The 14,426-nt window shown below is 47.7% G+C and overlaps 1 protein-coding gene across 1 annotated transcript; it reads left to right on the top strand.

Moving 5' to 3' along the window:
- The first annotated feature begins 7,680 nt into the window (after nt 1–7,680).
- On the top strand, nt 7,681–8,440 carry LOC113565030. The gene is made up of 3 exons (XM_026984940.1): nt 7,681–7,784; nt 7,826–7,877; nt 8,357–8,440. The coding sequence occupies exons 1-3, from the start codon at nt 7,681–7,683 to the stop codon at nt 8,438–8,440; spliced, it is 240 nt and encodes a 79-aa protein (XP_026840741.1).
- Nucleotides 8,441–14,426: the final 5,986 nt, after the last annotated feature.

Here is a 14,426-nt window from a genome sequence, read left to right as displayed (position 1 = left end):
CTTTCAAAGCGGACAAAGCTAATTATTGCTAGAGCCCTACAACTGGCCATTCTATGGGTTTGCCTTTTCATGGCGGTTCTCTTTTTGTCCGGCTCCATTCAAGAGACAAAAGAGCCGACGAAAAATACAGAGTTTGACAAAGAAAGTCCGCGAAAAACATAATAAATAAAGTGTTAAGAAAAGCAGCTAACAAAGGCCCACAAAATAATATCCCTGTCTTTCTGCCGTCTCGTCGGGGGTCGGGGGTCTGGTCCGGTCGCCCCCCTCCGCACACAAAGCCGCGCGCAAGAGTGGAAAAAGTTTATTCTAGTCAAACGGCTTCCGTCTGCGGAATTGACCCAGAAACACACACAAAATTAATAAAAAATCGCACTCGACGGAGGCAACAAAATTATTAAGCAAGTGGCAGTCCCAACAAGGGGATACCCTGGGTTTTTCCACTATATTCGTTAGGAAGAAAGGAGAGGAAAGATGGTGGAAGAAATGGCGAGGGAAGTGAGGAGTGGAAGGAAAAGCTGCACTTTAAAATATTATCATATTTTTGTACCCATGATATTTTTATATGTTCCCTATACAAAATGTAGTGACCAATTTATGATTTCCTTCAACCTGATTTCTCCATTTTTCTGGTCTATAGGGATATATTTCATATACATATAATATTGAACAGCATCAGTATATTCACAAAGAAAATAAAAGTCTCGTTTCTTTTCTCACTTACCCATAATCTTGCTCCGATTACACAGAAACCGCACCAAAATCGCAAACGAAACACACAAAATGATTTCGAATAAGAGCACAAATTTTAGGCATTCATTTATGAATATGAGGTGAGGCACTAAGCAGGAGAGAGCCAGATCAGCAGCATTGGGAGGGCCTCACCCTACTATGAACTTCACTTGTAACGAAAGCACTCATTCCTTTTTGATTCTCTTCTTCATTGCACTTCTACGACATGGAGTGGGAAAGGGACAACACTTCACGAATTTGCAAGCACGCACACGCACACACACATTGCTGGAACTCACGCGATGAAACGAAAAAAATAACGGGACAACGAAACAATTAAACATATTTACACATTAAAAAAAATTAGTGCCAAATAATATGTTTTTTATATCAAATATATAAAACACATAGAAATATATCACACATTGCAACACTTTTCCTTTGCATTTTTGTCTTCATTTTGCCTTTTTAACACACATTTTCTTGTGGTAAAACACTTTTTTTGTACACCAAACTTCACTACACACTTGCGGGACATTTTTCCAGTTGGATTTTTCACCATTTTCCTGATTGAAACGCGGAGCTGACTTGCGTTCTTTGATCTGCTCCTCTTTCTATTTGCTCTCTCTTTTCCACGCTCAATTCGGGTACTTTTGCAAAAACGAAAAAAAAGGGAAACAACGAAATAGTAACCATTTTAAATTTATGCACAAATAAAAGTATATATATATATATCACGAATTGCCGCACTTTTCCTTCGTCGAGCTACATTTTTGCCTCTTTTGCGCCCCCGTCCTTTAGACAACACAATTTCTTGCACTAAAACACACTTTTTTATAAATTTACTGCATCACTACACTAAACTTCACTTCACACAACTTCGCGACAATTTTCCCGATGGATTTCTCACCATTTTCCGGATTTTCACGGATTAAAACGCGGAGCTGACTTGCGAGGGCACGCTTCGACCGGGTGAAAAAATTAGAGTGAGAGCGGGGCAAATGCGCTCATTCTTTGATCTCCTGCTCCTCTTTCTTGTTGCTCTCTCTCGCACTCCCTCTTCAGCGGCTTTTGCGAAAACGAAAAACGGAACGACAACAGGGAGCAAACGGAGCAACAACACACTTTCGATATTTACACATGAAAAAATATTTTATGCCAAATAATATGTTTTTCTGCACATGCATATACATACACATACAAATATGTATATATCACTTTTGTCCTTCCACTAGCTGGTTTTTTGTCGTCATTTTGGCTTTTTTGCGCCCCCGCCCTTAATCAAACACATTATTATTGCCTAAAAGACACATTTCTTGCATTTAACACTTTTTTATCAGCAACCTTCACAAACGGCGAATTTTTCATATCGAACGCACCTTTTCAGCGGGTGAATAAATTTGAGTGAGAGCGGTGCAAATGCGCTCTATGCCCTCCGCTCCTCTTTCCAATTGCTCTCACTACCATGCTCGCTTCGGGTACTTTTGCTAATTATTGCATATATCTAATCCGTGTCTTTCCTGTCTTTTTCTGTTACTGCAAAGGGAGATCAATTAATTTAATTAAATTAGATAATTTCATTATGCTCTCTGCACTGTAATTCACCCACTACTCTCTCCATCTCCCTCCCATTCCCACACTCATTTGCTCTCTCTTTGCAGAAGCAGAGGAAGAAGATAAGGAGCATGATGCAATTATACAAGGTGGTCCGAGAGTCCAACGCGCTCTCTTTTCGGGAATTTTTTGCTCACTACACGCATCAAACGCTCTCAGTAGTGCTGAGCGTACCACCTTATGTAGCGCATGGTGTAGGTGGGAGGCGTGTGGGAGAGAGAGCAATTAGAAAGAGTAGCAGGAGATCGAAGAATGAGCGCATTTGCCCCGCTCTCACTCTAATTTTTTCACCCGGTCGAAGCGTGCCCTCGCAAGTCAACTCCGCGTTTTAATCCGTGAAAATCCGGAAAATGGTGAGAAATCCATCGGGAAAATTGTCGCACAGTTGTGTGAAGTGAAGTTTAGTGTAGTGATGCAGTGAATTTATAAAAAAGTGTGTTTTAGTGCAAGAAATTGTGTTGTCTAAAGGACGGGGGCGCAAAAGAGGCAAAAAGGCGGCAAAAATGTAGCTCGACGAAGGAAAAGTGCGGCAATTCGTGATATATATATATATACTTTTATTTGTGCATAAATTTAAAATGGTTACTATTTCGTTGTTTCCCTTTTTTTTCGTTTTTGCAAAAGTACCCGAATTGAGCGTGGAAAAGAGAGAGCAAATAGAAAGAGGAGCAGATCAAAGAACGCAAGTCAGCTCCGCGTTTCAATCAGGAAAATGGTGAAAAATCCAACTGGAAAAATGTCCCGCAAGTGTGTAGTGAAGTTTGGTGTACAAAAAAAGTGTTTTACTGCTAGAAAATGTGTGTTAAAAAGGCAAAATGAAGACAAAAATGCAGTTCGGCGAAGGAAAAGTGATGCAATGTGTGATATTTTTCTATGTGTTTTATATATTTGATATACATATGTATGTGTAGAAAAACATATAATTTGGCATAAACTAATTTTTTTTAATGTGTAAATATGTTTAATTGTTTCGTTGTCCCGTTATTTTTTTCGTTTCATCGCGTGAGTTCCAGCAATGTGTGTGTGCGTGTGCGTGCTTTCAAATTCGTGAAGTGTTGTCCCTTTCCCACTCCATGGCGTCGAAGTGCAATGAAGAAGAGAATCAAAACGAAATGAGTGCTTTCGTTCCAAGTGAAGTTTATAGCAGGGTAAGGCACTCCCAATGATCTGCTTATCTGGCCCTCTCCTGCTTAGTGCCTCACCTCTTGTGCCTCACCTCATATGCATAAATGAATGCCTAAAATTTGTGCTCTTATTGGAAATCATTTTGTCCCAATCGTTTGCGGCTTCGGTGCGGTTTCTTCGTCGAATTATCGTTCGGCAGAATTGAGAGCATGAGAAAAAGAATAGAAAGATTGTGGGTAAGTGAGTAAAGAGAATGTTTTCCCTAATGTATCACTATGGTGCGACTCGACGTTCTGCTTCTGCTCTGCTTGCGATTTGATGCCAAAATAATACTTTTATGGGGGACCCACATATACCCATGCCCATACTTATTTGTTTTCTGGATTTGACAAGTGAACAAATAATCGCAGATATTGAATGTTTTCATGTCTCGATGCTTGTATAGTTTGTATCTACTATTTTTATACCCGATACTCAGAGCGTAGTGGGGTGTATTGGTATTGGATATGTGGTCCCAGAAGGAAGCGTTTCCAGCCCCAGAAAGCATCAGAATCCACAGCCGAGTCGGTATAGCCCAGTCCGTCTCGATGAGCGCCTAGATCTCAGAGAGCGGGAGTCGGGTACGAATGTAGAGTCTCGGCCGTTTCCCCTCGCTTCAATTTCTGGCCTTCACCCCCACCCCGGCTGCTTGCGGGCCATGTAATTATGTTTTCATTCGGCCATCAATTTTAATAGCGTTACGCTTAGAACAAACTACTTTCGTTTTGTTGAGTCGGCCGTATTTTTTTTTGTTTTGTTGTTGTTTGTTTTGATGGAGTGGCTCTTATAAAGCACTTTTCTTCGGCTCACACTCGCTCACGTACTCTCGAATTTATTTGCACATTGCGTGTGGGAGGAGACACCAACAATCAACAGTCAACAGCGGAGAGCAACAGCCGAGAGCAGTTTGAACGGTGGCTCGGAAGGATGGGCTTTTGGTCGGAAAAAAAGCACCGAAAAAACTGCCCGAAACAGTGTTTCTGTGTCCGAATGTCCGAATGTCTGTTTGTCTTTTTGTCTGTTTGTCTGTTTGTCCGAGTGTCAGAGTCAAGTCCACGTAAATTGTCAATAATGCTGCTGCCGCATTGTTGTTTTCCACTTTGGCTGTGATTTGATTTGCCCTGCCCCTGCCCCTCCTGCCGCCCCGCCCTGCCTCCGTTTATGCGAATAGCTTTTGGCCAAAATGTCACTTTTTTATTGTGTTTTTATGAGCGCAGCGTGTCGTTTGGCTTTTTTTTTTTCGTTGTGTGTCTTTGTGTCGTTTGGCTTCGTTTCGTTTTGGCCAACTTAAACGTGCGTCGCAACTTTCGATTAACGGAAATTATTTCACTACTTTAGTGGCCAAATGTTTGGCTCCATCTCTGCAATGCTCCACCTCTCGTGCCCCGCGTGGAAATTGACTCGGTAGATTTTTGTATTCCCTTGTGCAAAGGGCGGCCCTGCCACCTGCCACCTGCCACCTGCCCTGCCACCTTCCCGTGGCAGATATTTTTCTCTGTTGAACGGCAGCGGTGAGCAGATTTCTAAGCCAACTGTGCGCCGAGCATTTCAATTGCAGCCTTTTGATAAATGGCCAGCCAACTGAGCGCTTTCATTGCTTAAACTACATTTGACGAGCGTCGTCTGCCACCGTCTGCCACCGTCGTCCGCCGCTGCCGTGGGTGAAAATAACCAAAACGGCATTCAGCTTTCGCCCATTCGAAAACCAACGCCACAAAGGCATTCGTCAGCGGCAGGCTGCAGCCTCCACCTCCGCCTCCGCCTCCACCTCCGCCTCCACCTCCGCCTCCACCTCCACCTCCTCCCCCCTTCGCTTTTCAGCGAGTTTCCCCTCAAACGGATTTTCTAGCGCAAGGTCAGAGCACAGTTCTTCAGAGCAGCGACACAGATTACGTGCCTGTCGCAGGGGCAGGCTGCATCTTCAGCTCCATCTTCTGAACGCCTCGAGAGCTGAATAATTTTACGCCTCTGCTAATTTTACTTTCGAACCGAACTCGACTCAAAGTCTGAGTCAGAGCCACGGACGCATGCGTCTCACGTAGCACGTAGCACCGTGGCACGTTCACGTTCACGTTCGAGGCGAAGCTGGCAGCGTGGTCTGTGGTCTGTGAACTTTCGTGAAAGTTCTGCCTCGGCGGCAGACCGTGTATCTGGTGGATACAATCTAAGTAATCTTTTCCCCGTCTAGTTAGCCGAAAACAGTTCCCACATCAACGGCTCGCCCATTGTTCTGGATACGCGCGTAATTATGATGATAAAATAAATTTAAATAAAGCCACAAGAGCGGTGCACAGATTCGTTGGACCGCTTTTGAGGGTGCGAATTGTGACTGGGGGCAACCTTTGGGCAACTGTTCTTACCGCAAGCCTCCAGTGCAGGCAGTGCCCCTAATGGCCGCCGTGTGGCAATAACGTTAATTACAAGTTATTGGCAGGCCACAGCGAAATCTTCGGCGCTTCCTCCTCCTCCTCCTCCTTCTCCTTCTCCTCTTTTATAATTTGTTTATTTTATAACATTTGCAGCTGCTGTGCCCCATGCCCTGCCACATGCCACACACTCATTCATAATGGAGCATTATGAACGCGTTCGCAGTCACATTAAAACAAGCATAACAGCTACGTGACTAATTATTGTGATATCAAACTTGTTCCCCCCAGCCCCCCCAGCCCCACCGGCCCCTCACCGCCCCACCGCCCCACTATATCATTAAAGTCGATTCTCTTCTCTCTGCGTGTGCGAAAGAAAGTGAAATTAATGTGAAGTACGTACGAGCCAGGGCCAGGGCCAGGGCCGGGACCAGGGCTTTTCCGACAAGTTCTTCAAAAAGCACAGAACTTGTTTTGGGCTTAGCGAAAATAAATGGAAAACCTGCACAACGGGCTTATTAGATCAAAGCCAAAGCCGCAGGAAATCCTCTCTCCCAGCTGGGGTTCATTCAACTCTGGCGGATCTGGGTCAACTTCCCCTGAAATTGCATTCCCCAGGCAATATGCCCATCTAATTTTTGGCCATTTTTCCGTTGTCCGTCCGTCTCTCCCTCCCTATTAGCGCCTAGTGCTCAAAGACTACAAGAGCAACGAAATTTTATATCCAGACTTCTGTGATATGTCACTGTTACAAGAATATTTCTTCCGCCCCCACAAAGGGCGAAAATCTGTGGCATCCACAATTTCAAAGATACGAGAAAACAGAAAACGCCGAATCGTAGAGAATGTCTATATCTTCTAAAATGCAAAATCTGAACCAGATCGTATAATTATTATAGCCAGAATCAAGAAAACAATTTCATTCCGTCTCGCTCTGTCTCTCTCTAACACACAGGTCTCAAAATATGAGTTCCTAGATCTCAGAGACTATAAAAGCTAGAGCAACCAAATTTGGTATCTACACTTCTGTGATATCGGACCTCGACGAGGTTGTTTCAAAATTTCTCCACACCCCCCTTCCGCCCCCGCGAAGAACGAAAATCAATCTCAGAGACTTTTAAGGCCTAGAGTAACAAAATTTGGTATCCACACTCCTGTTAGATCTGTATCCCACTATGTATCGGGTATACATGTAGAGTTGCGGTCGCAGCAGCAACTCGCAAAGTTCCCCCTTCCTAGTTTGTCGCTTGGAACGCATTCAAGTTCTTTTTCCTTCGAAAATAGTTGCACGTAATTTGTTACAAGAAAAAACAGAAAACAGAAAACGAAACTCAAATGCGACCGAAAAGACAATAAAAAAGTGAAAAAAAAAACCCAATGCAAATGGGCCTCCCTCCCCCCCTTCCAGTGCATGAGAGAAATGCACAAAACTGAAGGGGGTGGGGTTAGGGGGGGGGGGGGGGGGGGGAGTAGAAACCGAAAGTGCGTAATTAATTTCGCTTTTGATTGCAGGCGAAGGCACTGGTGGGTATCCAAAAACCAAGCCCCTTTCCCGTCGGATTAGAGATAGTTGAACCCCCGCATAGAATTGTGGGGAGGGGGGCGCGGGGGCGCGGGGGGGTTCTGTTTACACAAAATTGTTAAATTAAATAAAAAATCGTATATTTCAAAAGCCTGTCAAAGGCGATTTAAGTCGCAGCGCAAACAGCAGACACAACCACACACACACGGACATCCACACACACACACATACAGAGGCGCGCACACAACAACAAACAAGGGGGGGGGGGGAGGGGGGGCGCAACTGATGTGCGGTTTTGGTTTCGTGGCTTACGGTTTTGATTGCTGCCATCGCTCAATTGATTTTTCACTAAACCCCGAAACCGAAATAAAAGTGAAATGCAAAGTATTAAACAAAAAGAAGAGAAGAGGGGGTGGGGGAGGGGGAGGGGAAAGGGGGAAGAACTTAAACGCCAAAATAAACAATTTGTCATGCGTGTGCCAGTGTGCCAGTGTGTGTCTGTGTGTGTGCCAGTGTGTGTGTGTGTGTGTGTGTGTGAAAGAAAGGAAAGGCTTATGTTTGACATGATATTAAATCGCATCGGAAATGGCAAAATACTGGTATTCCAGGGCGAACAATAAAACTAAAATAGGATTTGCTGCGGTCTGTGCCTAATTTCCGAGTGTGAAATGCCGGGGGCCCCCATTTCGTGGCCCCCCAAGTGAAAATAACAATATCGCTGGCATTCGTTCAACCGAAACTAAGCCATTCTCAGCTGAGTGGAGCCCTAAATGATGCACTGATCATCGAGAAATTGTGCCTGGTAGAAGAGAGGAAAGAGCCCAGGCTAAGACCCACTCAAAGTCGGCAAATCTGAGGATCCAAAGCGGTCTTTTCTTCAAGTAAATTCCAGAGGAAGGCTGGCCAAGTGGAAGCCTAAATGATGTGCCAAAAGAGAGCCACTGATCATCTACAAATCCAGGCTGGAAGCTCCCAGAGAAGAGTCTTTGAGAGCCCCTCAAAGTCGGGCAATCTGAGGATCCAAGGCGGTCTTTTCTTCAAGTAAATTCCAGAGGAAGGCTGGCCAAGTGGAAGCTTAAATGATGTGCCAAAACAGAGCCACTGATCATCTACAAATCCAGGCTGGAAGCTCCCAGAGAAGAGTCTTTGAGAGCCCCTCAAAGTCGGGCAATCTGAGGATCCAAAGCGGTCTTTTCTTCAAGTAAATTCCACTGGAAGACTTGCCAAGTGGAAGCTGAAATGATGTGCCAAAACAGAGCCACTGATCATCTAAAAACTCAGGCTGGAAGCTCCCAGAGAAGAGTCCTTGAGAGCCCCTCAAAGTCTTGAAATCCGCGGATCCATGGCGGTTTCATTCCATCTCTTTACCTTTCTTCAAGCAACTTCCAGTGGAGTGGACACTGGACTAGCAGATGGACTGCTTCCAACTGTTTCCGAAAGTTTCAACAGTTATCACATTTCCAGGCGAAAGTTTTGCGGAGTTTGAGAAAGGACTTAACTTTGTCTGTCTCTGTCTCTGTCTTTACCTCAAATCTGACTCGTTTTTTAGTGGCTGGCCAGGGCCACGCCCACATACTTGCTGTCTGCTACCTGGCCAGCACATAAATGTCAAATGCAGGAGCCGCAATAATTCATGGCCCTGCCCCTCGCCATTGATCAATATCCGGGTGGTATTTGGGGCGGAAAGCTGAGGTCTCCGTTGTCCGTTGTCCGTTGTCCCTGGCGTGCCGGAGAGTGCATGTCCTTGAGGCTGCCACAACAGTCGTGTCCTCGTGATTTTAAAGTCGCCTCCTGTCGGATGGTCATGACTTTTTCTGTTTTCCAATGTCCTCGGGCAACACTCCTCGGGGAACAGAATGTAATTTAAAGCCTTAAATCAGCACTAATGAGGATTTAAGCTGATGCTCCTCCTCCACCTCCTCCTCCCCCACCCCCTCCAAATGAAAGGAAAGCACTTGCTGGGACGGATGCATTATTAATAAACGGCGCTGCACATTGTCTGTGGGCCCCCCCCTCCCCCCAGCGGGTTCGCGGACGGTTCACGGACGTTTCTTGGCTCGATTCGGAGTCCCCCCAGTCCCAGGCGGCGCCCCAAGACGCCCTGCGATGTGTGTCGCTGCTTTTCCGGTGTGAATTTCCTGTTGTTTGCCTCCGCGCTGCCACTGTCGGGGCCGTATTTAATTGGGGACCATGCACCGTGGCCGCCCTTTAGATGGCACGCACTTTGGCCACTTAACAAGTGCACACATGGCTCCAGTTTGGAGCCAACTTTCAGTGGCCTCCATCGCTGCTGCTGCTGCTGCTGTTGATTCCTGCTGATGGCGTTGCCGATGCAGCATTCAATTTGCTTGTTGGAGAGCCCCACAGCCCCCACAGCCCCCACAGCCACCCAGCAGCGCACAAAAGCTCAACTAGCTGCGGAAATTTGCTCAGTTACTTTTGTGCAATCCCCAAATCCCAGTTCAATTTTATCTATGTATCTATCTATCTGAAACTGCTTGGCAAATAGCAAGCTGGTGCCGCAGGAAGCCAGCTCTTCAGCTCTTCAGCTCTTCAGCTCCATCTCTGTTTGTGCTGTGTGTGTGTGTGTGTGTGTGTGTGTGTGTGTGTGGAGGCTGGGGGGAATGCATCGCTCTGCACTGCAAAAAAGGTGCCTCTGTTGGTGGCTGCCTAATATTTTCTCCCACAGAAATCATCTGCTTGTTAAAGAACTAACCACAAAGCTGCTCAAAACTTTACCTTTCACCTTTTCTCGTGCAAACAGAGCCTTGATTGGCCACGCCCCTTGCCATGTGCATATGGTAGGGGGGGGCGGGGGTCGTAGAGGGTCATTCATTCGTGGTGCCTCCTTTTTATTTAAGATGCGTGCCGTGCGGCAACCTCTCAATTAGTAGCAGCACTGCTCCTTGTCTCGGCTTATCACATTTCTTACTCAGCATACCCCCCACAGCCCACCTCCCCCCCTCCCCCCCGGAGACGAGACAAAAAGCGAACATTTCTCGCACAGTTTACGGCAGTGCCTTTGAATTTTTGTTTGTGCTCGGATTGGATTCAACAAGAACTTCTCCAGGGAGCAAGCTTTTATTTCCCAGCATTTCCCCTGCCAGCTTCCCCAGCCTGGCTTCGTCCTGGCGCTGGCAGCCCATATCTCCTGTGGAGTATTTACTGCCTCCCAGCCGGGCTCTCCTAGAAGGCCATCAAGAATGTATTAATAATATCTGATGGAGAGCCTGGGCCGCATGAATATTCGATGGATTCGTAAGCCAATAAAGAGCTTAAGACAGGACATTGCAGGACCCATCCCCCCCCCCCAAAGAGAGACATTTGATTTGTGTTTTGTGTGTCTTTTAATTTAGATTTTCCTGCGATACGTTCGCAAGTTTTTTTGGCACTGTCCGGCGGGCTGGGGGGGGGGCGCCTTGGCATCAACTCAATTATTCCACTTTGGCCTGGGCAGCGAAAAGGATCTGCCAAGAACGGCAAGTCCTTTGTTTCGGTGCATAAACTGCCAAGAAATGTGCAAGCTAATTTCTTAGCTCGGAGTATAATCAAAAAAAAAATGTGTCCCCAAAGGACAAGGACAAGCTGCAAAAGTGCAGATAAATTCGTGCTCGGCCATTCAATGAATCGACAAGAACTTGGCAAACTTTAAGATGCTCGCTGCAGGAGGGTGACGGGGGGAGGGGTGGGGGGAGGGGCGAGGCAAGACAAAATCGAAGCCTGGAAATTTATTTCATTAAAAGATACGCCTGTGTGTGTGTGTGTGTGTGCCGATATTCAGAATATTCAATGAGCAGAACAAGCAAATAAATTTTTTCCGCTTTTTGACCCCCCCCACTCCTCCCCCCACCCAAAAAAAGGCATTCAATCAGTCCAACGACTGAAAAGTCAAATGGCGCGCACAATGGCCAGCAGGCAGCTCCCAGAGGCTCCTCCCAGAGGCACCTCCCAGAGGCTCCTCCCCGCCATGTCCGTTGGGGACATTACACCAAATCGCTCGCCATCAATCAGTGGCAAATTAAATTTCACAGCGCCCGGCACTGCAGGTCCTGGGCCGCCTGCCACGGAGATGTGGATCCCGATGCCGTTGCAATGAGTTTGCCGCCATCCATCTAGGGCTCTATTTGCGCCCCAAGAGCGAACATCTAAATGCCGACGAGTGCGGCTCATTTGGCGACTCGAGATTAATAACTGGTCCCAGTTACCCCCCTGTGCCCCCCTGACCCACCCCCCGTACGCCAGTGGCTGCTGATAGACGAACAAAATTTTTATTGCATACTTTTCGGCATTCAGCGTAATTTCTCACTTCTGCGGCGGACGCTTATGGAGATGGAGATGGAGATGGAGATGGAGATGGGGGCGCCTCAGTTTATGAGGCGACTGTCGCTCGGCTGTGGGCGGGGCACCGGAAGATTTCCCAGGGCAGTGACTGAACGATCTCTCGCTGGGGACAGTGGCCATCCTTAAACAGTTCACCCGAACCCGAAGGGTCGTAAATAAACCTCGCGGCTCCCTCAAGATGATGAATTGTGTGGACGATGGCTCCGCTGGTATCTTGCCAAATTTGTGGACTCACAGCCCCCCACCCCCCCCTTCGAGCCCCGCATGTGGAGTGGCTTTAAGCCATTCGTATTGGTTGATTTCTCAATGATATGCCTGTCGGCTGTCGGCTGTCGTCTGTCGTCGTTTTTGTGCATCTCCCAGGTGTGTGGGGGAGAAAACTTTGGCTACGACAGTATCTGGCAGTCCTGCGTCCTTGTTTCTTTTGGCAGGGCCCAACAATGCACAAACTAAAGAAAAGTTTTCTCCCAGGCAGCAGGCACTGGGCACATGCTCTTCCGAGGCACAGTGCAATAACCGCTCCAAGTCGACACTAAATCAAATGCGGAGGAAGGCAGCTCAATGTCCAGGACTCGGACTGTGCTGCAGTTGCTACGTGAGAGAAAGTTGGGCTCAAAATTTATGCACTCGCCGCATGCCAAGGCGGGAGTGGGCGCCAGGCTAAGAGCGGGGCACGGGGTCGAGCGGAAGTTTTGTGGCCCATAATGGCTCAAATCTGAATTATGCGGCAAAGAAAACGGAGCCCAGGGAGGAGCTGCCCTGCCAAGACGGGGAATGCCATGGGAATGACATGCGGACATCCGACATAGGTCAGAAATTCAGAAATCAGCATGCTAAGCACTTTGGCAGTGACTTGAACTCGGTCTGCCCTCCAGCCCCCCCTCCCCCCCCACTGTATCAATTATGTAAATGGAAAATTTAACACCTCAGCAACGTGCCACATACGAGTGGGGCAGGGGCAGGTGCAGGGGCCGGGGACTGCGGCTGGGGCCATAAATCTTCAACGAAGTGAGTGCAGCGCCTTGCTGGGGGCCGCAGGGGCTGCAGGGGCTGGCCGGATATCAAGGCAAAGTGAATTTTTCCGTCAAACATAAAAGCAAAGTTCGCGCCGGCAATTAAACCGTAGAAGTAGCCTTAGAAGTAGCCGTAGCCGTAGTCGTAGACGTAGCTGAAGCCGTAGTCATAGCCGTAGTCGTAGTTGTAGCCGTAGCCGTAGTCGTAGACGTAGACGTAGCTGAAGCTGTAGTCATAGCCGTAGTCGTAGCCGTAGTTGTAGCCGTAGCCGTAGACGTAGACGTAGCTGAAGCCGTAGTCATAGCCGTAGTCGTAGCCGTAGTCGTAGCCGTAGCCGTAGACGTAGCCGTAGCCGTAGTCGTCGCCGTAGTCGTCGCCGTAGCCGTAGCCGTAGCCGTAGCCGTAGCCGTAGTCATAGCAGTAGCCATAGTCGTAGCTGTAGACGTAGCCGTAGACGTAGCCGTAGACGTAGCCATAGACGTAGACGTAGCCGTAGCTGAAGCCGTAGTCATACCCGTAGTCGTAGCCGTAGCCGTAGCCGTAGACGTAGCCGTAGTCGTAGCCGTAGTCGTAGCCGAAGTCGTAGCCGTAGCCGTAGACGTAGCCGTAGTCGTAGACGTAGACGTAGACCAAACCGTAGCCCAGGAGGCGCATGTAAAACTGCAGTATCTATGAGAGGAGTTCTCCGTATCCTGGAGGATGATTAAAGCGATGAAGGAGACGGGGGATGGGTGGACGGGCGAGGCGATTCCGAAAATGAAACACAAACGGCCGGCGGGCAATTAATTTAAATGTAAAAACGATGCAAAAATGCCCGGTTCGTAATATTTTTTCATAATTCTTTGTCGCTTTGCTTGCATAAGCATTTGTTTTATACTCTCTCTCTCTGCCCCGTCTCTCTCTGCCACACACACAGTCCTTGCCACATGCAATGTCCGTCAGCTGGTGCTTCAGCTGCAGGTCCTTTCCTTTGCCTGAGCTCCTTTTGCTGAGCACAGCACAAAATGCCTTCGCTTATAATATTAAAATGGCCGGAAGCGGAAATTCAAAGCGTATCAGTACATATGCACGTGTTTCTGTGTGTGTGTGTGTGTGTGTGTGTGTGTGTGATGCATGCCACCCTTTGGAGTCCGGGCCCTGAATGCAGGCATTGTTTATTTGGCTGGCAACAAATTATAAGTACAGCATGTCGAAGGCTTCCTGGCAGCTTGTTTGCATAACAAGCACGTGCCGGCAGGCGAGGACGAGGACGCGGAGGAGGAGGCGGATGACCCCAGAGGACTGGCAGTTCAACGACTCCGAATTGGTCAGCCAGACGGCGGAAGCACATGTATCGCTGGTGGCCAGTCCCCCGGTGGCAAGCCAAGGTCGTCCCCAAGGACACTGCACCCAGGAGACGCTCATTAGTTTTACCGATCCTATGCGAGGCACCATTAAAATTAATGATTCCACTCGCACAGAATGAGTATCTGTAGGTGGACGGGGCCCAGCCTTGAGCAGGGGGCATCTGGGGTGGCCCCAGGCTGGCCGGATCGGATCGGATCTCCATCTCTTCATCCCCCAGTTTGTTAATCCGTTTCTCATAAACAACAAATTATTCGTATTAAATTTGCAGCTTTTTAGGCAAACAAATTGTGCTGCCTTCTCGCTCGCTCCGCTCTGCTCTGCTCTGTGGC

This window comes from Drosophila persimilis, unplaced genomic scaffold, assembly GCF_003286085.1.
Source record: "Drosophila persimilis strain 14011-0111.01,24,50 unplaced genomic scaffold, DperRS2 tig00000002-arrow-pilon, whole genome shotgun sequence".
Lineage (NCBI taxonomy): Eukaryota > Metazoa > Arthropoda > Insecta > Diptera > Drosophilidae > Drosophila > Drosophila persimilis.
The sequence above is the reverse complement of the archived record's forward strand: the minus strand, read 5'-3'. Positions and strand labels throughout refer to the sequence as shown.

Excerpts from the sequence above, each read along its gene's own strand:
- LOC113565030 (XM_026984940.1), top strand. The coding sequence starts at position 7,681 with ATGTGCGGTTTTGGTTTCGTGGCTTACGGTTTTGATTGCTGCCATCGC. Across the intron at positions 7,785-7,825 it reads AAAGTGAAATGCAAAGTATT|AAAGGGGGAAGAACTTAAAC; the intron begins AAACAAAAAGAA and ends GAGGGGGAGGGG. Across the intron at positions 7,878-8,356 it reads AATTTGTCATGCGTGTGCCA|GCTGGAAGCTCCCAGAGAAG; the intron begins GTGTGCCAGTGT and ends CTACAAATCCAG.